Consider the following 24,421-nt stretch of genomic DNA (forward strand, 5'->3'; position numbering starts at 1 on the left):
CATCCATTTCATAAAGTGTACGCGTTCATGGTCTTCTTAAATTGTCGGATCTAAAAGCGTCTATAACTTGCAAGCACTCATTTCAACTCAAGAACATAGGATGTACTTTGTTATGAGGCAAATATGAGCTAGATGGCTAATTAGTTAGCTTTGCGTCTCTATCCGAGCCATAGCCACGACTTTATGATTTTTAATCATGTGTCATGACTTTTGCTCTGCTTGTGTTCGGTGCATGTTCTTTACGAGGCACACCTGAAGGCAGCAGACCCGTTGCATGGACGATGGTGATGAACCAAACGAAACTTAACTTTTCGGGCGGTTTGTCGGCGTTTCTAAACAAGGTTTGCGGTGGAAACCGGTACTCGTAAATATTGTATCTTTCAGAAGAAAGTCAGCTTCACAGCCCACATCATTATGGCACATTACAGAGTAAGTATGTTTGCTGTCGCTTCATGTTACACCCATGCCCAGTAGAAACTGTTTTCTTGTCTACCAACTGTAAGCTAGCTATGCTAATATTAGCTAGCTAGGTGTTTCATCAGTGCATAGACAGAACACCTGTGACAGCTTTTGGTTTCCATTATCATTGAAGTTTATAAATGTTTGTGGATAAACTTAAGTTAAGGTAATGTCAACAGGCTCATTACAAACTCTTTTTTGACCACCATTTTCTGCTGCAGGTAGTAATATGACAGTTTTGTGTATTTTAATATCATTTTTAATCGTGTTTTCTGACTTAAACTTGCTAGAAGTTACTAAACCTGACAGTTGAGGGTGTGGTTGGTAGTGAAATTGTTTTATTTTTCTCCTCCTACAGGCTCCAGACTCCAAAAGGGAGCAGTTTCGCAGATATTTGGAGAAAACTGGTGTTGTGGACAGTCTTACTAGTGGTATGGCACTCTTTAATTATAGTTATTTCTGTCTTTGTGCTTGGACACTTTGTTATAAAGCAACCCAGGAGAGCTGAAGACAAGGTTAACACTGAAACTTGCTATCTATTTAGAAACAAATCCTCTGAAAAGCAAACTATTGAATTGCTGTGATTTGTAAATAATACCAACTAATCATCTAATGTCACACTTTAGTACAAAATTAACTTTCTTAGTAATAAGGGCTATGTATTTGACATTTTGTGCCAACACAGTAGCAGAAATCCAGTGCTCACAACAAAACATTTTGATATCTCATATGAAGGAATACAAAATATTGTTCTACAAAACCCATTTTCTTCATAAAAAATTAAGCCAAACTTCACAAATGCATCCATTTTAATTTTAGCCTAATACAAAGCAGCAGTGCAAGAATTTTGCCCAAATAAACACAACCTAAAATGACCAAATGTCTTTTTAAAGGTCCAGCGTATAGGATTTAAAGAGATATATTGGCAGCAATGGAATATAATTTAATAAGTATATTTTCCGTAGTGTATAATCACCTGAGAAAAAAAAAGAATTGTCTTGTTTTTGCTAGCTTACAATGAGCTGTATGTATCTAGCTAGGGAGCCGTCTTCATCTATTTGTTCGTTGTGTCTCACTGTTATGTTTCTACAGTAATCCTGAATAGACAAACCAATCACCGGCTCTAGATAGGACCGTCTATGGACATTCATTTTCACGTTGGCCATGGCAGATAGTAGTCAGTCTACGATGACCCAACAGTGTCAGAAAAACAGTGATGTTAAAATCACTGGTCTGTTTATTATGGAGGAGAAGAGAGTTTTGCAAATAAGTTGGCCCCCATTACAAACCATTATGTCCAAATAAAAAGATAAAAAAAAAAAAAGGTGAGCACACAGTGAATTATCAGAGAATAAAGGTCAGGGAATATCTGAGCAAAACAACAGATGAAGAGCACAAAATCTGTCCAGCCAAGGATTTGCTGCAAACATTCACTTTCAGTGTCAGATATAGCTGGTACTAAAAAAAGCACTGATATTTGATACCCAGCTCTATCAGTTGTTGCCTCAGTTCTCATGCAGCTTTATTAAAGTCTTTTTTCCTCTTTGATTTCAGTTCTAGTGGCTTTGTATGAACAACCTGAAAGGCCCACCAATGCCCTGGAGTATCCTTCAATGCACACAACCTGAACCACTGAGTGGTTTCAGATAGTGTCTTTTGGTTTAGCAGGTAGTGTGTTGAGCCTTGTACTGAAATTCATGCCTACACTCGCCACTCTAAATAAAAGAATACTAATAAAGAGAAATGTTAAGAGGGTAATAAAGGAAGCCACAGCTTGCTGTAGAGTCTTTAACCAACTCCTTCCCAGATTTGTGCAGCAGCATCTCTGTGCTGCCGCTCAGACTTTAGCAGACGCTGAGGCTCTGCAGCAGGAGGTGAATGACTTAAGGCAGAGGTGTACACGTCTGGTAGAGGAAAACAAAGACCTCAAAACAAAGGTAAGCTTTTGCTTGTTCTTAAAAGTTGTGCATGTCATTTAAAAGAACGTACAGTGTAACGTAGATGCTCTTTCACCTCCATCTCTCCAGCTGCAGCAATATGAACCTGCATCTGAAGATGGCGCCACAGCTGACTAGACCACAGCAGTGCTTTGGCTGAAATAATGTAGTTTTTGTTTTTGTCACTTTCAAGACACAACAACACTGTTAAGTGAAGGCCGAGATTTTTTAGGTACCTGCTTTTGTAAATCTTACTTTCTGTGTTTCTTATAATCTAACTTATTCTGTACATGTATGTAAATAAGTTTGTTTCTTGTTTGTTCAGTCTTTAGTATAACTTTACTGAGAAAGTGCCCTTGTATACGACCGCATGAGTCAGTTCTTTAGACGTGGGACGTGTTATTTTTTTGAGGGGTCTATGAAAGAAAATAACCAATGCCTGATTATACTACTGTCAATTTTATTTTTCTGGCATAGTTATGAACACACACACTCTGTCCTGATCCATGACAGTGTGTAACAAAGACACACTTACACTTTGTTTCTTAAGGTCTGGTTTCGGTAAACAGCTGTGGGGGGAGAAAAAGCAAAAATGTAAGTCACCAGTAAAAGCACAGTTTTGTGATCATCGTTGTATTGTTGATTAAACCAATTTCAAATGAGCAATGTTTCAATCAGGCTTTTTATTGGAATATCAGGATGTTGATACTGTGGTCAGATACAGATGTGTGTGTCAACACTGCTACATCTTTACTTAACATTCTACAGTGAGGCTAAAAACTTCTCAGGAAGCAAACCAGATTTAACAACAATACAGAGACAAATAAAGGCTTTGGGGACCAGAGCACATCTGGTTTTCTATGACAGTAATCCAACAGAATTCGTGTTGGTGAGGATAGTGCTGCAGTGTTAGCGTCTTATTGATATGCTCAGGAAACAGATGAGTGTCGACTAAATGCCCCCAGTAATGCCCTAAAAATACAGAGATAAAATTAAACGGCAAACTTGAGACAAAAAATCTTTACAAAAATATCTGGATGTTATTTTGTGCAAATGCTCACATTACTATGGGAGAGACGATTTGCAAAAGGCCCGTCATAAGTGTACATGTTTGTCATGAGAAAGATAGTTGATTGTTGAGTCTCACTCCCAGGTTGTCAGATACCAACGCTTTGGGTTGGTGATTTAATCTGACAGCTGACCCAAAGCGTCGGTATTTGATGACCTGGGAATGAGACTCAATCATACAACACCTTTAAAATTGTACCAACTATATGACTTCTTGAAGTGTCATGATAATCAGATGTAAATGCACATGCAGAAAATGGAACAGGTCCCGAAGCAAGTTATGTTAAAGCAAGTGCAGTAGCCAGAACATATTGACATTTCTTTTCTGTTTAAATAATACTGGAATTTTTAAATGACACACTACAAAGAAAAATACCACTTGAGACGTCTCATCTATATTTGGCCCAATGCAGGCCTACCTAATCTTGTATATAGACCACCAAGATCATGATGCAGCTATGAGCTTAGATATATGGTTAACATAAAAAAGGTCATGCTAATTGGGTAGCAGTACATGCAGTTAGTCACAATAGAAAACAAGTTGATTCCAAAAGTAGGTGGAAAAAGAATATAAAATACACAGTACAATGTCCTCTCTTGTTCCTTACATTATAATATGTCTCCAAAAACAATTAAAAATGTTAATTTCATTCATCAAACTGCAATAAGTTTTTAAATCATGCCATTTTATTGAGATTAAGGTGTCAAAAGTTGAAACCAAAAACACAATATTAGCAAACTCTCAGTGCGGAGGCAGCTTAAAGTGCTGTTGAATCCATGAGTTATACTATACAGAAATTGTCAGCTACTGTTTGTAAAAAAAAAAAAAAAAAAAAAGTATCACCAGCGAAAGTGAAAGCCAACCCCAGCTTTGTCCGCTCGGTGTTTCACCTCACTATATTTCTGTGTCCGTGATTTTCGTAGCTTACTCTTGGATGCATGCTGTTTATGGTCTGGCACCTGGTTGCTACTTTTTCCCAACCTCAGCTGCAGGCTGTGCCCAGGAAATGTCCCAAACACAGCAAAATAAGAAAATACAGACAGGGGCCAGAGTCTCTGCAGATAAATACACTGCCACACACTCTAGTGGGTCATTAGTGATGTTTGAGAGTCTATACATTGTATTTTTTGGAAAAACTTGCAAAGTATACCTTTAAATGTAGATATGACAGTAAGATCAGTACACCTGTAACATGAATTGCTGTAAGAACACACTTTGTATCTGAGGTTTAAATTTGCAGGTCTGCTGCTCGTCTGCTGCTCGCATTACTTGCCACTGATGCTCTGCAGTTGGATGAAGGGGGTCTGGCGTGCCTGGATTCTGAGCTGGAGTCATCCAGTGACTCCGGGGTGGACGGCCGGCTTTGATGTTTGCCGTCTGATTTCGACTGTGTTCGAGTGATGGGAGGTCCACTGCTGGCTTTCGCACCCCCGTATGAATCTGTGTCAGAGCTTTTGCCCTCCAACACCGTGGAGCATTTCAAAGAGCCCTGGGCTCTCCAAGGCCTCCTTGATGCACTCACTGGCAGCGTGGGGAAGGAGGAAGTGTCCACTGCCTTCTGTGGGCATTTCGGAGAGTCTGGGCTCATTCTTTCATTGCCCCCATTCTCTTTACTGTGCGGGGGAAGATGCAAAAAGTCCTCAGCCTCCTGCTTTGGGTTAATCAGGGAGTCGCAGCACGGAGAGCAGGGCTCGTTTGTAGTCAAGGTGCAGTTACAATGTGGGGGGCTTTGAACTGAACATCTGGAGTCATCCAAATCGTGCTGAGTGGGCAGCTCGCTCTGAAGCGGTAGAAAAGTTGAAGGTTTGATGAGGTTTGGGTACATGATTGTGCCCTGCACCCTGTCCAGTAAGAGGTTGTAGTCACTGGGTGCAGAAGCGATCGTTGCCTTTCGGGGTACGCTGGTGCTAATTTGCACAACAGATTCTTTTTTACACTTGTTGACATAGTAATCATCAAGTTCATCTTTCTCGTCTCTCAAGTGAGGGTAGAAGTCCAAGATGCCCTTCTTAATCTTCTTGTAACTCAGATGCATGATCTCCAAGATGTTCAGGAAGAGAGAAATTCCAGCGATGCACTGCATGAATACCATGAAGACGCTTTTCTCCGTCGGTCTGGAGACGTAGCAGTCCACAGCATTGGGACAAGGATCCCGCTCACACTTGTAGAGTGGGTAGAGGTGAAAGCCATAAAGCAAGTACTGGCCTGTCATGAAGGCCACCTCAACAACAGAGCGAGTGACAACGTGAGCCACATAGGTACGCAGCAGAGAGCCCCTCAGAGGAGCTTTGTTGAGCTTCCCCTGATCGAGCTGCTTCATCTCCCGCTCAATCCTCTTCCTGGCTTCTGCCAACTCCACGTCCACCAACTCCAGCTCCCTCCGCAGCAGAGCCTTCTTCTTCTGCCGTGCCTTCTCCAGCGCCCGCAGCCTGTAGAGAGCGTGGCCCATGTAAACCAGTGAGGGAGAAGACACAAAGATGACCTGCAGCACCCAGTAGCGGATGAGGGAGATTGGGAAAGCGTGGTCGTAGCACACATTTCTGCACCCGGGCTGCTCGGTGTTGCATATGAAGTCAGCCTGCTCGTCGTTCCACACGTCCTCGGCTGCCACCCCGAGGACCAGCATACGGAAGATGAACAGGATGGTGAGCCAGATCTTGCCTACCATAGTGGAATGGATATGCACCTCCTCCAAAATCCCCCCAAGGAAGTTCCAGTCCCCCATCTTCACTCTGCCATTATGACTGGTGGAAAGTCAGTGATGGAGAGAGAAATAATTAGGGAGGAAAATCTGCTGAAACAGTTAAAAATGTGTGTGTAGAAACATAATACTACAACAAATAGAGTGACAGCACACATTTGAAGAAATTAGTTTGACTTCAAGACAGACAGCAAAAGCATATTGGCAAATTAAGCAGCCTTTACAGATTAAAATAACAGTATAAAAAGAGGAAATTCTGTAGATTTCCCAGTAACAAGTGTCAAAAAATTACACTACCTCTTAAATGGAAAAAATGAAACATTAACTAGTAGAGAGCAAGTGACATGAAAATGCAAAGTGTCACATATTTTCAAAAAAAGGTTTTAAAAGTAGACAGGAAAGACTTGTACATCCAGTGATATGTTCCCTCGGCTGGTCAGCTGTCCAGTTTTGTGTTAATAAAACAACTCCCCTCAGCGGTGTCATTATATAGACCAGGGCAGAGATCAGTTCACTTGCCGTTTCCATTTACCTTGCAGCGGCGTGGACAGACTGCCGGTGGTGACTTAAATCTCCTCGGGTCATGCAGCCCTGACACGGTCACCAAAAAGTTTTAAAAATCGTTAGCACCCTCCACATGAGTCCCTGTGCATCACCTAAACCTCAGTGACCCGCCTCTGCTGCAGTGTTGCCAGAAACAAAGTGGGAACAACTGAGCTGTTGAGGGAAGGTTGCCAACTACTCTGACCAGAGAAAGTCAATACCAACAGCTTCATTGATGCATTTAAATCATGGCCTCACAGTGAGGGGCTTGCAACCGGTTGTAACACAGATATTGTTTGCAATATTTGCAGGTTAGGATTAATTTATGTCCTTTTGTCAGACTGTTTGACCTTAGATAGAAATGCTGCATGCATCAGCAGCTGTGATAATAACTGACTGAACATATTTTTATGGTTCATGTGGGTGTGTACAATATCTGTGGGAGTAAATAACCAAGCTGTTTCCAAAGAAGTGCTTTGCAAGTCCAGACAACATGCTCAGGATTTGTTGGCACTCATTTGTTGGAGTGAATTTGAAGAAAAAGAAGGAAACAGCCACTGTGGCTGGAATCCCCACATTATCAATACCACTCAGTTATCCACATAGGCCTTGTACGATCAATAGTTTTCTACTATAGCGAAGTAATCAATGAGTCATCATGTCCGATTTCATACCCTGCTGCCTCTCTCTGGATGTAATGAAGTTCTCATGCACTTGACACATTATTTTATCCCATTTACAAGAAATCTATCACAATGGATTAGCGAGCTTGCCAACTGCTGGTCGCCAACTTAACACACCGTCCGATTCTAAACACCTTTAAACGCCTCTGTGTGATAAATATGCTTGTTATCTGAGGTCAGTCAGGAGCTTCACCCCATTGATGTGACATGTTTATTTGTTATTTAGCTTTATGGAGCAAGACAAGCTGTCTAGAGTGGGAATATTTGGGCTAATTTGTGTGTTTCGACAAGATTCAACCCACCAGCTCAGCTCAGATGTTTATCAATTGTCTGTGAATATGAAGCTTTTCACTTCTGATCTCAAACATCTCATTCTGCCCAGCAGAGCAGGATTGATTCAAACCAGTCTGGTACGAAAACATTAGGGGCGCAGAGGGTTACACTCGGGCAACATACTGGGAAAATCCTAGAAATCATAGTGTCATTTCCTCTTAAGAAAAAAAATCAATGTTCACTTGTACGTCACCCCTCCAAAGGGCGTCCCCTGGCTGACTGTCTGTCAACAGAATTCATTGATTCAGAATGGGAAAAAAAATCATTTAGGTGGAATTTTATGTCTGCAACCTGAAAAAGTTTTTAAATTTTATTATCAATAAAATATTTGAGAGAAGATGAATTGCCAGAAATTCAAATAGGTGATGTATGTACAGTATACATCACACTTACAGTACATACACAGTAGCTATATGAACGTATTTTGACAATAAATTACCAAACTTTGTAAGCTGTCATAAAGGATACGAGACATATTCACTTGAATGTTTGATATTCTCTGTGCAGAAGGATGTATGTGCAAGAAGGAAAGTGTCTTTGTGCTCACCTTAAATTTCTTATGAGTTTAAAGGGACGGATGAGCCCAAATTAAAAAAAAAAAAAAAAAAAATTCCGACCTGTAGTGCTATTTATCAGTCTAGATTTGTTTTGGTGTGAGTTGCAAAGTGTTGGAGATGTCGGCTGTAGGGATGTCGGCTGTCTCTCAGATATAATGGAACTAGATGGCACTCAGCTTGTGATGTTCAAAGCGCCCAAAACTACATCTGAAAAATTCAACAGCAATGTCTCTTTCCAGAAGTCGTAACCTGGTTACTCAAGATAATCCACAGACCTTGTTGTGAGCAGTTTCATGCAAAAACTATTTTCTTTCTAGCTAGCAAGCTCACTTAGCACCACTGAGCTAGCTAACGTGACAGCTTAAGTGGGATTCATACTTCTTCGTCAAATCAATGCTGTACCTCCGGCTCTGCATTGATTGAGAGCCTACACAGTACCCTACACTGTAGCCTGACGTGCACCTCCCCAGAAATATAACTACGTGTCGCGGTGACGCAGACCTCCTGTCTATTTTTGTAAGCTGGAACCATTTCGCTCAGTGGAAATGAAGCTTTAATTTGCAGAGGTTGTGAAGACAATAAAGCCTCCATAAAATAACATTTTAAGTCTTGTGTGTCATTTATCCTTCAGGAATTTATACTCCAGGATCTAGGTTTCATATGAGCGGAGGAAATCTGAGCTCATCACTAGGCTAATTTATACAATGTAAAATGCCATAGGCTTGTGCTAATAACATTAGCATGTTGTATTTGTTTGGAAAATGTTTTTAGTGTAATACAGTTGTTTTGTTAGTGAACCTTATGAATTTTTTTGTAACGTTACCTTTGTTAAATGTTGCTGTTGTCCTTGGCGTCATATGAGTAGAGTAAAAGTCTACTAGCCGCTAGGCAAATTTATACACTGTAAAATGCCATAGGTCTGCAAGTTTCAGTAAAGCCAATTTGTGAACTTGTGTTTAAAATTGTCTCTATTAAGCCATGTTTAATGTGTGTTTTGAATCAGCTAAACTTTAAAGCACTTCACAGAAACCCCAACGCCAACTGCTGTTTGGTGTACTGCAGAGTGACACAGACACACCACCACACAGCATAGGCCATGTGTGTAGGTTATGGCATATGCTCTGCAGAGAGCTGACACACAAGTATAAATCCCGCTCTAGCCGAGGAGGACGATTAATGTTTATATCTTGTGCTGTCACAAGCATGAGCCTCTCGTCCATGAAGAGATGCACAATGATACAGTTGGTAAGTGCAGTTTGGTAGAAAGGAAATAGTTCCTACATGTAGATTATCTTGAGTAACTGGGTCATGATTTCTGGAAAGAGACATTGCTGTTGAGTTTATCAAATGTACTTTTTTGGCGCTTTGAGCACCACAAGCCGAGTGCCATCTAGTTCTATCATATTGGAGAGAAGGCAGACATCTCTACAGCCGATATCTCCAGCACTCTGCAACTCACACCAAAACAATCGAAGCTCATAAAAAGCACTACAGTGAAGAGGAAAAATATGTATTTTTAACTTTGGGGTGAACTGTCTCTTTAAGGCATCTGCCTACATGCATGATTTTGCATGACTTAATGTGTATGTGTGAAGAAACCAGATCAGACAGATTGTTTTATATGTTTTATGTCTTAAAATATTGCTGGAGATGATCTTTATAATTTGTGTCACTTCTGACTATCTTATTGGCAAAAGTCGAGTATTTGTGGTCTAAAAGAATTAACATATGATAAGGTAACTTGTAAAATGTTCACCAGAAATGATGCCACTGTTTCTGTCATTTTTAAGACGTTTGGTCCTTGCCAAACCAAATTAAGAAACCCAGTTTTATTTCCAGTATTTTAAAGCAAGATCCTCATTAAGTGAACATGAAACACTACAGCAGTGACCGCCTGGCAGCAAATATTGATTTTAAGATATAAAAAAAAGGTGAAATCTGGCAGATTTTAATGTTTCAGCAGTTCTGTCCTGTGACATCAGATTTTTTTTCGATTGCTGTGCTAGAGAGGGCAACATACCATTTCCCACTGTTTCAGGGTCAAGGCAAACAAGCTCATGGTAATTGAATATTGATGCACTAAGTTATATTGATGAGCTGTTTGGAAACTATGGAACTTTCCATACTATAAAAAGCTGTCACTGCCATACGGGTACAATCAAATATATGTAGCAGAGTCTGCACAACATCAAACATTAGACTGCTATACACACACTATGTTATCTGCTAATTGACAATGAGTTGGAAGACCAACCAGTGAAAATGTAGTTTTTAGTGTTAATTCTGTTCACATTCATCAGACAAAATCAATAATCTTGTCCTGTTTCTACAGAAGATTCAATTTGACATCAAATTCATCAAAAAAAACATCAGGTTTTAATAAAATACTTTAAACACTGAGCCGTGGAAATGCAAAAGCCAGGTGTAGGAGGTGTCTTTGGTTGTAATTTACCTGTGGTTTTAGATAAAAGTACAAACATAACATCTGTTTCTAAATTCAACATGTACCCAATGCCCTCTGCTCACACCACAAGTTTAGTTTTTCCATTTCCATGCTCATGAAACAGAAAATGTACCGTCTGAAAGCTGTAACTTCCACTTAACGTTCAACAGTTTCCCTCAAGTTAAGTGGGAGTATTGTACAATACCAACCACTGTTTATTTTCACTATAGTAAATGACGTTTTAAAAGCTGGGTGTTGATGTTTGAAGCCTAAGTTTTCTATTTCCAAGGTTAAAAAACAACGAGCATGACCGACAGAGATCTGTAACTCGTGTGTAATTGGCCGTGTCTGGTCAACAGGATGTGACTGAAACAATAGCTTGGCATTAAGCCACGGCCTGTTGGTAAACCAGCTGTTTTCCTTACAGACGTCAGGAGCAACACCAGGATTTTTTAAAAATATCCCATGTTTACCTGAGACTCGTCAAATTTAGTGTTTAATGTAGTGATGTCACCATGTTTAAGGCACATTTTATGAATACTGAGAGTCCATAAGAGTCCTTGATGATTTAACAGCCTGAGCATTATTTACTTTTAAAGAAAAATGATATGACATAGGACCAGTGTGTTCAGTAATATCCTGATGACAAGCACAAAGAGATCTCACATCAAAAAAACTACAAATATCAATGACAACATATTAAAAAAAGTACATAAACATTTAATTCAGTTCTAATTTACTCACTTTTTAAAGGCACGTTTTGCTCACCATTGTCTTTAGTGCAAAATATGCCTTCTGCAATACTACACATGAACAGCAGGAAGCACCCTTCCCCTTGAGCGCACACATTCAGCTCTAAAAAGGAAAATCTGATAGAAAAATAATTTTAAAAAAAACACCCTTTGCACTACATTTACAAACTCCCTGCAACTTTCCTCTGAACAACATCAGTAAAATACAGCTTCCTGAGTAGTGTGACATTAAGGCATTTCGTGTTAACTTAAAAACAAATAAAGGGTTGGTGCAGCTTCATGTTCTTATGTTGCTGGGGTCAGGAAGATGTTGAAGACCACAGCGAAGATCACAAAGGCTACATATCCCAGTATACACAGCCAGAAGCGTGGGTCTTTGAGCAGCTTCTTGTTGTAAGCGCTAAAGAAGACGTAGCCGATGGTCATACCGGCCACGATCCCTGCAAAGTGAGCCACAAAGGACACCTGGGAGGAGGAGAGAAGGTAAAGTCAGGTTTCAGAGTAAGCCTGTGGGGCGAAATTAAATTGGATAAAGACCCTTGACTGCTGTCATCCGACCTCACACCCTAAAAACCTGAAGGACCAGTTTAACAACCAAAGCAAAGAGTAGGGGAAAAAGAAGGACGCTGAAAAGGTGGGGGAGGGAATAAGAAATCAGGTTTTTAGAGTCTGCAGTGATCAGGTGGAGAGGCAACAAGCTTCTTTGAAGAGAGAGAACAACAGGAAGAATGCCTTCTGTTGTTTTATTCTTTGGAAGAGAAACTATAGAATCAAAAGACAAGGTCACCATTTCTCACCATGTGGAATACTGATTTAAAATAAAGAAGCAGGTTGCGGGAAAAGTGTGTTAGTTTCCGTTCTTTGTCCATTAGTATCTGCCCATGCAGAGAGGTATTTGTCTGGAAAAATAATCAAGTCCCAACACGAACTACTGATCTTGCCTGTAGCCACAAGCAGATTAAATCCATCACCAAACACTGTCAGCTTGGGGGAGGTTAGCTGGATCAGCGGGATCACTCCTGAGGCTTATCTGAAAATGTCTAGCAAGGTTTTTTTTATTCTAGTAAAGTCCTGGGCTGTACAGGGGAAGGGAAAGCAGCATACCTTCATGCCAGCATCGTCGCTGACAAATCTTCTGTAGAAGGCAAATCCAAAATCTGTGGCAACTGGAGAAAAAAGTATTTTAAGTGTGATTACAGCAGTTAGAAAAATGACAAAATAGGCTGGAAACATGCAGGATAACATACCAAATATCACTATGGCGAGGATACGAAATACTCCAAGGACAGGGATCATCTCTCGGAAATTCTGTAAATTGTAAGAGTCATCAGCTGTAAAGAACAATACTGATATTCTCCCCTCAAATAAGCCTGAAAATCAGGGCTGTAAACACATATGTAACACTGACAGGGGCCATTTTCAATCAACACCTGGATTCTGGGGAGAATTTCCCCAGTAAAACAGCTAAACGGACCATTTCAGAGCATTTTGAAACAAAGATCTTAGCTTGAGTTTTAATCAATTAATCAATTTGCTCTGAAAATGTTGGCGTGCAGCCTCGTTCCGTGGACGATAAAAGAGGTGCAGACTTCCACCTGTGTCACTGGTAATGAGGAAATACAGTGCAGTCCAGAGTGCTGGACGGAGCAGTGAGTGACAACAACCCCTCCCACATTTAAGAGGACTGTTTGCAGTGGAAACACCAGGGTCTAGGTACCATGTCTGACGGGTTGCACACCGGAAGTGTTTGGTGGAAACAGGGCTTTAGAGGCACTACAGTGTTTGACATTGATGGTACCTTCCCACAGCAGTCGAGCTACAGCCTCTGCTGGGGTACCACACTTGCACAAACTACTACAGGTGTAACGATCCATCAATCATGATCGATGTATTGTTTCAATAATCAATGATCCAGTATCATCAATGCAAAGTGAAAACAGCAATCCATATTATCATCTTCAGAAAACGCCTTTATTTTGAAATTGTGCGTCACCATCAAACAGTGGCAGACACATAAGGACAAGCAGCCAGGAAAAAGACAATGAGGGTGACGTTATTTACTCAGGAATAAATCACCACAGTGAAAAACATTTTGGGATTTCAAAGAATATATGGTCAACAGATAAAGCACATGGGGTATGTAAACAACGCTGTTATGAGATAACTCAGGATACTCAGGAAACTCAGGAAACAAGATCTACCTGCCTGTCTGGCATCTCACTCTGCTACAGTGATATTAGCTGCTTTGTCTCACCAAAGTTAAGCTGAAAAAACGTGCATGCGGGCTGAAATTAAACTGTCCTGTTCTGTTAGGAAATGCAGTGACTTTAAACACCGGTGAGTAAGATAAAGTATAAATAATACATGTAACTTGTTGAGGTATGAGTAGAGGAAAGTCTGCTAGCTACTGGGCTAATTTGTGCTTGAGCTAATAAAGGTGACCATGAACCTTGGCAGTTATCGTTCAGCCGAATTTTTTTGTTTGTTTGTTTGTTTTTTTGTTAAATGATCTTTTCATTAATCCATGTGTTATGGCTGTTGGGAGAAGTTTGCCTGAAGGGCTTTAAGCCAGACAGACCTGAAGTTTTCAAGAAAAAGATCATGGTTTGGGTTAAAATTATGAGTGTTATGAGTGCTGGTGGAGTCAATTTAACCTTTACTGCACTTAAGCAGTTACTATTATTTACATTATTAATCTGCTGTTTTTATCTTTTAAGGTCAAAGGCAAAAACCAAAGGGTCAGCAGTGTCTTTAGTAAACAGTTATGTTAAAAGGGCAAATAGCATCATCTCTTATCGATCACAGGCCCCTGAATTGATTCAAATCAGAATCATATCGTGGCAGACTTTATGATATCTGCAAATATTTTATCATTCTCCAAAGAATCAATATTATATTGTGTCATGATTTATACCCCTACAAACAACCACAATACTAGAACCAGTAATAATAATAATAATGGCAATTTTATAATTACATTTGCGAAGGACAATTTTGGACAGTGGTGTGTGGTTTCCTTTCATGGCATTTTTCTTTTCTTTTCAGTTTTTACCAATATATCCAGGGGGACATTTTGAGCATACCTAAATATATATTACAATTACTGCCTAGCAAAAAAACAGTTAAGGCTTCACAAAGCAGAAAAGCGACAGTAATTCTGGAGCAATATGCTTCAAAACAAAAATACTATGGGACTGAATGTGTGCTCTGCAGTTCAATCACATATAAAGAAACCATTAACATGTGAGCTGGTACTGAACACACACTCTTCTGTAGTCTTGTCTGTTCTCCAAAAGTTTGGGTTCAAAATATACATCACAAACATCACATTCTAAAACACTGAGCTGTGGACAATCTCTTCTCACACATAAACAACACAGTAAACACTTGAGACTGAAACGCTGTTGTTCATACCAACTCTGAACTGTATGTAAACTCACCACCACTGCGTTCATAAAGTAGCCTCCTATCAGAGCATACACACCCCCAGACGCTCCCACCAAAGCACTGAGAGGATCAAAGATGGAGCTGGCCAACGATCCTGAGGGGAAACACAAGCATTACCATCACTCGCTCCAACACAAACAGGAAAAACAAACTTCAGAGTCCAGTTTGTGTTGGACATCTGTCTGCACAAACACTCAACAAATCCAGCTAGCTTACTGTACTGTACTGTAAGCTGCTTGTGTAACAGCAGACCCACATTTACTGTATGTGGAACAAAAACAGGTGATGCTGACCTGCCAGGACGCCGGCCAGGTAAACCATTCCCACTTCAAAGCCTTTGTGAACCAGCTCCAGCGGGATGCCCACCAGCAGCTGCATCACCAGGTTGCCCACGATGTGCTCCACACTACACAGAGAGAGGTGGGGAATGAGTAGGAGATATAGGAGGGTGGACAGAATATTAGAAACACCTGTAGCCCTCCAGGTGTTGATGTGTAGTTTTTAGAGCAATGTAGGTGTTTTAAAGGGTAAGACCGCTGCTTCTCTGTAGTTTTATTATTGTAAACAAATCCCATGTCTGAGTCTGTGGCACTTCATCATTTTATTTTATTATTATATTTTCTAAAGATCATTTATTGGGGCTTTTTTGCCTCTAATGACAGGATAGTTTTTGAAGCTTGAAAGGAGGAGAGAGAGGGGAAGTAACATGGAGCATAAGGCCTTGTGCTGGAGTCGTACACATGGCCGCTGCAGCAAGGACACTGCCTTTGTACGTGGGGCGCCTGCCGTACCTTCTGAGCTACTGGGAACCCCAAAATATGTAATCTATTAATAAAAATTGTTCAGTAATATTAGAACAGCTGGGCACTGTATGTTTTCACAAACGTTACTCAAACAGGAACTATTTTCAGCTGTAAATTAGAACACGTTTGATGTAGCCAGTAGGGTGACACAATGTCCCACTTTATGAGGGACTGCACAGCATTTTTATCTCTTGTCCCGTGTCACACATATGGAGACAACGTCCCACATTTTGATCAGCTCTAGTTTACAAAGGTCAAACCACTGCAGGGCAGACGCTCTTCTACTTAAGCTCATACTTTGTGGCATACTACAAAAGTAACAAAAAAAAAGAATAGCTACAGACACACAGCTACGTCCAGCTATGTCCAGCTACATGCAGGAGAGGTGGGTTGTTAACCACTACATCACAAGCCACAATATCAGACACAAGAATGCGGAAATGACATGAGATAAAACAGTCAGGTGATGGTACTGAACCGTGTCGCAGTGAGATGATAAGCTTATCATTTGACTGTTGGTCAAACACACTCATGGAGTGTCTGTGCCACATGATCCTTACTACTCTGTGTCCTGTGTTTTACTGGACATACAACATGCAGCTGCTGGTTGGAGAGTTAATGCTGAAGATGCAGAGAAACACTTATGGCTTCACTTTTACAAAACCTACTTGTATACAGACTGTGTGCTAGGTGTGTATGTGCGTTGGATAGCTGCCATCTACTACAGCTACCATGACTCATCACAAACGTTCAAATCTTAAATCAAAATGTGGCTGATTCCTCTGTCTATAAACTAAAGTAACACATTTCCAATATATCTGCCACAGTTTTAGAATATGTTTAGTCCACACAATAGTCACCTTTGATACTATAAAACTGAAATGTTACCCTCACCAAAAAAGTTAGTGACTTTCAGGTGTTTAAACACAGTAGTTGAGTGCACCATCTCTCAGCATTGGTGACATTTCCCACGTTGTCCCACACAAACATACTCACATTTGGTCTGCTGGGATCTGGTCACCCTGTGCACCAGTGACTATTTCTGACATGAGACTGACGCAAATCTGTTACGTATTTTTAATGTATTTTGGGTCCACAGCACGACGTATAACCAATCAGTTGTTGGTTTTCGTCTTTTCATGGGACTTGTTGACAGTAAGAACAACGTAGAACATCACCAGCCTTATCCTTAAAGCAAACATCCTGTTAGGTGTGTTTCAGTTAGTGTTGGCGAGTGACTGTGACCGCTGTTTCTCTTTCCTAATCTTTTTTTCCAACGTTCTTCCGTGAAGTCATGATTTTTGGTTTTCCTGTGTTCCTGTGGCTTCTGTGCTCATGATGTACTCATGGTTTCTGAGAATGTTTGCTCGCCACATCACATGATTTTCCAGTGCTCCTCTTTGTAACTGTTAATATGAAGTAATGAAGGAGGAAGTGTCACAATCATGACGACAAAAACCAAACGCAGGAATGCTGCAATGTATGAAGAGGTGCAGTGGTTACAACCTGCAGTCTCAAATATTACACCTTCATATGACAAAAGGATTTAATCAACACCTGACAGCAGCAACAAACCCACATCATTATGAGCTTCAAGTGACTGCGGGTATTTGTCCACTACCCACAGTGACTCAAGCCCTGCACATGTAATTAAAGTATCTAAAAAGGACAGCCGGTGCTTACCCAGCGTGGACAAACATGTAGGAGATAAAGCGCCATGCTTGCTGCCTGCACTCAGGCTTGTATGTGAGGCGACTCTTCCAGATGCCTTCCTCCAGGGTCACCCACTGCTTCTGAGGCTTCCACACAGCGTAGTAGATAAACACTGCCAGCTGATGAGGAACAGAAGATACACACACAAGTTAGTGTTTAAATACCAGCTTTAAAAATATCAAATAATTTTACTTTTATCTGCCTTTATGTTGTTGTTAGCAGCAGCAGCAGCAGGTGTGGGGGTTGAAGCTAAATCCCAAACAGCCGAGAAAATAAAGATTGAGTCAGAAATACAGATGTTGAAGTGTGCTTAACCGACCGCAGAAAATCCCCCAGTGTGATCGTTCATCACAGCTCAGACAACTCAATGCTTGCATCTGTGGGAATGTGAAGAGATGGCACGCTGAGAAAGAACACTACCCCTCAGACCATCTTCTCACGGGTAAATAAAAGTGCCTCCTCCCCCAAATAAGAGGATTCACAGACATTTAAATGCACTGACACTGGGCATGTGTGAGCTGAACGATTGAGCTATTCATCACCAAGTATGAAGAGGCAAAACAGTGATAAAAAATGAAAGTAAACAGCAGCCGTTCTGATACTATTGGAGGCCAATATTACTGACTTTAAGAAGCTGTGGCACGCCCAGTTTTTAAGCTAACACGAGAGTAGTGGTATCCTGTGAAACTAAACAACCTAAGGCATCCACTGGGATCAATCAATTTTTTTTTAGAAATGGGCCTGTTACTGGCTAAAAGAGTTATAGCTCTTTCACGGAAGGAAGTTGGAGGGCTGAGTGTGGGTAAATGGATTTCTGAATTATCACCAACTCTGCACTTAGAAAAGAAAAATGCATATGCTATCAGGGGGAATCAATCAGTCTTTCACAACATCTAGGGTTCATTCATGTGTTATCTAGAGAGGAAAGACTTAACCCACATGATGGAAGCAGCGAGGGATATGCTTTAAATGTACCTCTCCTGAGTCCAAATCTGTCCAAAAAAAAAAGAAAAAAAAGAAAAAAAAAGTTTTTTGTTCATTTTTGTCAAAAATTTATACATAAATATAATGTGTACTTAAATTGAAGTGTATTTTTTATTTTATTTTAATTCATTACTTTAATTTATTTTAATTTGTATTGAATTTTATTAAATTAAATTGAATTTTATTTTTATCGAATTTCTTTTATTTATTTTTCTTATTCATACAGTTGGAGTGTGGTTAGAATATATGTGTGTTAAAACTTCAGCCGTTGTACCAAGGTTTTGTTCGTGTGTCTTTTACATATTTGTGGATGTGTATATACACACATGCTGAAATGTGTGTATGTGTATGTCTTTGATTATTGTTTTTAAAATCAATTAAGACACTTGGGGGAAAAAGGCTTGGGAAAGCAGTGGTGTCTGACAAAATATGGAGGACTGTACTTTCCTGTATTCATAATTGTTAAATAAACAGCAGAAACAGGTTAAATAACTAAAGAGATTCACTGTTTTGTTTTCATTACTCTAAGGTAATATTACATAAAGTTATTTTTAAAGACTGGACGACATCAACTCCACTGTGCTTTCAAAACTGTTTGCATGAACTTGTTTCAGTTGTCCAAATCAAGATTATGATTTGAAATGTCACCAGATATGGGAGGAGTCAGTCGATCTTAAACACATTCCTAGTGGCTTTACATTGTAATAAAAGACAGTATACCTCCCTTCAAAGCTGTAGTCTGGGGGGCAAAACACGGCAACAGCATCCCCCCTCTTCCTGTTTCAACAAATCACCCACTGATCCTCCACATTCCACATTTATTTACCTGAATCTGAAAGTCAATAAGACGCACTGGCTTCCTGTTTACACATTCAGAAAAGGCATCTCTGAGTTCCACCAGTCAGGATCAACTTCACCAGGTCTAACCTAGAAGCTACAATTCATGGAAACAACTGTTTTCATTGACGTGTCATTAAGTGTCATGATTTAAAAATGTCCCACCCAGGCTTCTATAACGTCAGCTCAGTATCCGCTCTACTTAATACAATCACAGCAGATCTATACAGTAATTAACACGCTGGCAGCATATAAGCCGAATGTAGGCTGCATGCTGAATTACATCACAGAATCCATACTGATCGCCCCAGTGCTCATGCAGTATGGTGTGTACAGTCAGGGCAAAGGGTTACCTCTGCAATACTGATGAGGATGATGAAGATGGGGGGCGGGCAGCAGTTGGCCCGTTCCAGGTACTTGCTGCGGACGTCTGCTGGAAGCATCCATTTGGAGACAGAGTGCTGGAACTTCTCACAACATCCCATCTTTCTGCTACTGTCAGGCTCGTCCCCTGCGTTCCTGAGCGGTCTCCCATCTCGGTCGACAGGAAGCGGTTCCTGCTGCTCGATGTCAATGTCCTCCATCACTGTGTCAGTCCTGAACAGCAGATTAAACACAGTTTGGGGTTGAAATCATGATTTATACGTTGAGATGATAAACATTTGCCTCCCAATGCAGATTTTATGCCATGGTAGCAACCACTGTAATACCTCTGAGTGTACTGGGTCACTGTGGGCAGTGTTGCAAGTTATACAGTTAGTTAATAATTTCTCAATTGAATTTCCACAAATTTTTTGGCCATACCTTGAAAGTTTGGTCATTTTAGAGGCTGTAGTTTGTGATGCTGTTGAATTGTAGTGCATCAAACAGGGAGATACAGAGATATAGTATAACAATAATAAAAATAATAATACATTGGATGTATATAGCGCTTATCAAGATACTCAAAGATGCTTTACAGAGAAAAACAAAAGTAATCCAAATAACCCATAGGAAGATAGACAGAGAGATAGGCAGAAAGGGCAAAGTACACTGATTTTAGAGGTTGTAGGCAGTTTTGAAGAGGTGTGTTTTGAGGGTTTTTTGAGGCGGAGAGTGAGGGGGAGACTGACTCAACAACCGTACCACAAATTACCACCTCCAAGATTAACCATAAAGTTGAATCAACATCTCTTTAAAACAGCTTCAAGAAAAACGGAACATTACAACCTTCATGATGGTAGGATTTACTAAGAGGCGTGCTGAATTAGGCTGCATTCGTTTTAGCTGGGTGTACCCAAAAAACTGGCACCTCTGTTAGCATTAAATTACACATACTGTGATTTCATCTGTATTGCTCACCTCAAAGACACTGATTACTTCTTTCATGTTTTAAAGTGCCTAGAAGTTAAGAGAAGTTAATCACCATGAATTCATATATGTGTTATCACAGGCCTATTCCTCACAAACCTTTGTCCTACAGGTGGGCAGAACAGCTAGAGCTAAACCTGTGACCATTTTCAGTATGGATTAATCATTTTATCTATCAGAAAATAGTAAAAAAAAAAAAAAAAATTAAAAAATCCAGTTCTAATTCTCACAGCCAAAGATTTTGTCCTCAGATGTCTCGTTTTGTCCTAACCTAAAGATATTCAGTTTACTATCATGCACAACAAAGAAAAGCGTGACATTTGAGAAGCTGGAAAAGCATGGGGCGCCCACTAGCTCACCTGGCTTGGTGATGATATGCAGCCCTTTGCCCCCCCCCTTTCCCTTGAAAGAAGTTTTCTGTTGACTGACTATACTGGAATAACTGACTAACTGTTGCAGCTTTATCTGACAACAAAATTAAAATCAACACATCTGTATCTGTATTTTAAAAACATACATAATTGGAAAGAAGAACACTGTAGCCACTAAATGTAATTTGCAGAGGTGGATAGAGTAGCCAAATATTGTACTCAAGTAAGAGTACTGATACTTTAGAACAATATTACTCAAGTAAAAGTAAAAAGTAGTCATCCAAATAATTACTTGAGCAAGAGTAAAAGAGTATTTGGTGAAAAAACTACTCAAGTACTGAGTAACTGTTGAGTAACTAATGATTTATTTGTAAAATAAGAACATGAACGTAATCAATCAAAAATAATAATCTGCAAATTCATGTATTTTAAACAATACCCCTTTAACTAAAATAAAAATAAATGAAATCTTTGCAAACATAACATAAATCAAGGCACAAGAAACACAAATATATTCTTATATATACTGTATATATGTAATTATGTACTCAGAGGTGGGTAGAGTAGCCAAATATTGTACTCAAGCAAGAGTATTGTTGCTTTAAAACAATATAACTCAAGTAAAAGTAAAAAGTATTTTGCATTAAAACTACTCTGAAAAGTACAATTTATCCAAAAAGCTACTCAAGTAAATGTAACTGAGTAAATGTAACTAGTTACTACCTACCTCTGGTCATTTGTATAAACTAAAAAGGTATCTACAATCATATTCTTCCTCTTTTTCCTTCACTATTAATGCAAATTGTTCATCGTATTACCTTCATTTCTCTTTTGTTCCACACATTTAGAGGTGGAGCTCAGTGTATGCAGGTGGTGGTCACGTACAACACAACCAATACACAGAAGAAGAAAAGGCATTTTTGAGGAGATAAGAAAAGAGAGCTGTCATTGTTTTGAGTCAGGCCACGTGTCTTTTCCCATCTATCTAAATAACCTTTGTATTTGTAAGCCCCTTAAATCTATAGATGTTTAAAGACTTCAGTTGCCTCCTTCTCCCTGATAATGTCATTCAATTGACAGTCTTTGTTTGACTGAATGCTTGTTTAAAATGACTCCTAAATGTCCAGTTTGTGCTGCTTGTATGACCTGTAACATCCACACTATAAAATAAGTGTGTTTCAGGTGTAATTAAATACACTCCTTCAGTAAGATCTTGCTTTAGAACAACTCTTAGTAAATAAAATGTGCAAAAAGCAGAATTTAAAAGCAAATATAAACAAGAAATAACCTAGTTTAACTTCCATATTTTATAATATTCCCTGGCTGTACAGAAGCTGACACAGTTACAGTAGTGTACAGTAGTCTTTTACAGTAACTGCAGCAGCCTGATAATTAGCATTTCCTGTTTACTGGGCGTTGCTGATACTCAGATTTTGTGGGCTACTGATCCCAAACTATTCCTTTCAACCTAAAAATAAAATCTAGTCAATGCTCCTCTCCATTGTAAAGTTTTCTCACATATTTCTTTTACCCTCACCTTGGTCTGTACTCACCTAAACCTCCACCAGGAAGAGTGCAGATGGCTCCAGACGGTCCCAAACGCATAAATATTGATCCGGCTAAACTAATCCAAAAAGCTCAGTGTGAGAGCTGAGGAGTGCATAAGTTCATATACTGTACTGGAGTTAAAAATATACCCAACAATGACGCTTTCAGCACCACTCCTCCATGTCTTCACACACACCGCGGAGTCCCTTCTTCAACCCAAACGTCACTGTGAGATCCGGGGAAAAAAACAGAAGAAGGAGCACTTGGAGTTAATTATAGACATTTCATTGCTTTTCCTGCTTCCTTCCTCAGTGCAAACAACCCTCAGATGCCCCCCTCTTCCTCTCAGACACAGGACAGTTTTACAGAAACAGCAGTGAGTACAGATGGCTGCAGCCCTGCGCGCGACATCAACAGCCTACCTGTTTCACCGTGCCACACCTGGGATCAGTGACGTCACCGTCGTGTTATCTCACATTATCCAGCTTCGCTAACGCACACACACATACCTCCCTCCTCCCTCCACCCACACAGCCCGGGAAAAGGGCAATAAAGGCGACCATCTTTGATCCATGGTGCCATATATTCAAATAGATTATACAGAGTCTAATTCATCAAAGAGCACTCAGGTTAAAGCTGCTTTATTATTAATGCTGCATTACCTCCTATTCACCACAAGGTGGGAATAGAGTCCAGAACTAAGAACAATGGGATGGATCATTAAATGGGTTGCAGGCAAATAAAACACTGTACGTCTATATACAATCTCCCATTCACTCAAAATCAAAAGGTATTTTTCAGATTTCTGTACATTTCCATCACTTGAGTCACCAGCAGGTCGTGCAGCCCTCTGACACTGACAGTGGATGATGTTCTCATTTCATAAATACACTTTTACTTAATGTTTTTAATTTGATGATGATGATTTTATTATGACGATTTTATACCTAATATTTATAATTCTGATTTTTTTCCTAGTCATTATGTTAACTTTTATTGTATATAATTTTTTTTACTGTGTCTTGTAAGGTGTCCTTGAGTGTTCTGAAAGGCACCTAAAATAAAATGAATTATTATTATTATTATTATTATTATTAATCAGAATTATTTGAGGTTAATACATTTTAAGACATTATATTAATGAAGCTGGTCCTTCACAAAAACACCAATTTTGTTCTGATTAATCTTTTTTGTTTATAAAATGGCAAGCTGTTAAAATAAATAAATAACAAGAGTTCACACCCAAGGATATCCACAATGTGAATTTAAATACAATGATTTTTTTTTAAAAAAAGACAAGATTTAGCATTGTTACTTAAAGGTAGGATCTGGAGGATTTTCAAACAAAACAAAATATAGACTTATACAAATGAAATCCTGCTTAATCATCACCTATGGGCTTCTACTCACGTGTGGTGGCGATTCTGTTTGCAGAGCTCCTGTCCTTTAACTGTATTTTGATGTTTTTGTGAGCTCGGACCACTTCTGGGCGGATATTTCCCCAGCCAATGAGAGAGCGCAGGTGCCGTGCCTGAGCGTGTCCGAGCGTGCACCAACGCGATCCTTGCCTGAACCTCTTCTGTGAAGCCTTCTTCCATACCTCTGGCTCCATACACCCGGGAGAGTTTAGCCTGATAGAAGGGGCTGAATTTGAATGTGTGTTTACAAACAGCAACTGGAAAATCCTCCAGACCCTACCTTTAAAAACGTCAAATGTTACTGGATGATCAAAAATTATTTTCCATCTATCACCTTTTTGAGCTATACATCAGGGCGGGGGAAGAGACAATTGATACAGCATAGTATCATAATATTTTCGTGTGGCAATATCATGCAGTGCCAAGTATCAATTTTTATTAAAAAAAAATAATAAAATTATATACATTTTACA

At 39.7% G+C, this 24,421-nt stretch overlaps 3 protein-coding genes across 6 annotated transcripts; 1 reads left to right on the forward strand and 2 right to left on the reverse strand.

Annotated features, from left to right (window-relative positions):
• Nucleotides 1-239: 239 nt before the first annotated feature.
• LOC125892986 (c-Myc-binding protein-like) lies at nt 240-3,058 on the forward strand. 2 transcript variants are annotated; one of them, XM_049583375.1, is made up of 6 exons: nt 240-429; nt 818-890; nt 2,014-2,062; nt 2,267-2,396; nt 2,487-2,539; nt 2,573-3,058. In XM_049583375.1, exons 1-5 carry the CDS (start codon nt 415-417, stop codon nt 2,532-2,534), a joined length of 315 nt encoding a protein of 104 aa, XP_049439332.1. In that variant the 5' UTR covers nt 240-414; the 3' UTR covers nt 2,535-2,539; nt 2,573-3,058. The 2 variants fall into 2 exon arrangements, with proteins under 2 accessions (XP_049439332.1, XP_049439331.1); XM_049583374.1 differs by having other exon boundaries at nt 243-429; nt 2,487-3,058.
• A 1,231-nt stretch (nt 3,059-4,289) lies between these two features.
• On the reverse strand, nt 4,290-6,751 carry gja9a (gap junction protein alpha 9a). The gene is made up of 2 exons (XM_049583376.1): nt 6,699-6,751; nt 4,290-6,209 (listed from the first exon to the last, which is right to left on the reverse strand). Exons 1-2 carry the CDS (start codon nt 6,749-6,751, stop codon nt 4,694-4,696), a joined length of 1,569 nt encoding a protein of 522 aa, XP_049439333.1. The 3' UTR covers nt 4,290-4,693.
• A 3,463-nt stretch (nt 6,752-10,214) lies between these two features.
• On the reverse strand, nt 10,215-23,987 carry rhbdl2 (rhomboid, veinlet-like 2 (Drosophila)). 3 transcript variants are annotated; one of them, XM_049584396.1, is made up of 8 exons: nt 23,941-23,987; nt 22,536-22,756; nt 19,615-19,858; nt 17,411-17,559; nt 15,218-15,330; nt 14,918-15,018; nt 12,582-12,785; nt 10,215-11,942 (listed from the first exon to the last, which is right to left on the reverse strand). In XM_049584396.1, exons 3-8 carry the CDS (start codon nt 19,843-19,845, stop codon nt 11,763-11,765), a joined length of 978 nt encoding a protein of 325 aa, XP_049440353.1. In that variant the 5' UTR covers nt 19,846-19,858; nt 22,536-22,756; nt 23,941-23,987; the 3' UTR covers nt 10,215-11,762. The 3 variants fall into 3 exon arrangements, with proteins under 3 accessions (XP_049440353.1, XP_049440354.1, XP_049440355.1); XM_049584397.1 differs by having other exon boundaries at nt 23,923-23,941; XM_049584398.1 differs by lacking the exon at nt 23,941-23,987 and having other exon boundaries at nt 12,582-12,643; nt 12,725-12,785; nt 22,536-22,955.
• Between the last annotated feature and the right edge of the window lie 434 nt (nt 23,988-24,421).

The sequence above is a fragment of the Epinephelus fuscoguttatus genome, linkage group LG8 (genome assembly GCF_011397635.1).
Source record: "Epinephelus fuscoguttatus linkage group LG8, E.fuscoguttatus.final_Chr_v1".
NCBI lineage: Eukaryota > Metazoa > Chordata > Actinopteri > Perciformes > Serranidae > Epinephelus > Epinephelus fuscoguttatus.

What these genes read in the sequence shown, in the direction of transcription:
- LOC125892986 (XM_049583375.1), top strand. An exon ending in TGTGGACAGTCTTACTAGTG is followed by an intron (nt 891 to 2,013) that starts GTATGGCACTCT and finishes CTTTGATTTCAG; the next exon opens with TTCTAGTGGCTTTGTATGAA. An exon ending in AGGCCCACCAATGCCCTGGA is followed by an intron (nt 2,063 to 2,266) that starts GTATCCTTCAAT and finishes ACTCCTTCCCAG; the next exon opens with ATTTGTGCAGCAGCATCTCT.
- gja9a (XM_049583376.1), bottom strand. Translation starts at nt 6,751, where the DNA reads ATGACCCGAGGAGATTTAAGTCACCACCGGCAGTCTGTCCACGCCGCT. An exon ending in TCTGTCCACGCCGCTGCAAG is followed by an intron (nt 6,210 to 6,698) that starts GTAAATGGAAAC and finishes ACTTTCCACCAG; the next exon opens with TCATAATGGCAGAGTGAAGA.
- rhbdl2 (XM_049584396.1), bottom strand. Translation starts at nt 19,845, where the DNA reads ATGGAGGACATTGACATCGAGCAGCAGGAACCGCTTCCTGTCGACCGA. An exon ending in TCCTCATCAGTATTGCAGAG is followed by an intron (nt 17,560 to 19,614) that starts GTAACCCTTTGC and finishes GTTCCTCATCAG; the next exon opens with CTGGCAGTGTTTATCTACTA. An exon ending in CCTGGCCGGCGTCCTGGCAG is followed by an intron (nt 15,019 to 15,217) that starts GTCAGCATCACC and finishes GTTTCCCCTCAG; the next exon opens with GATCGTTGGCCAGCTCCATC.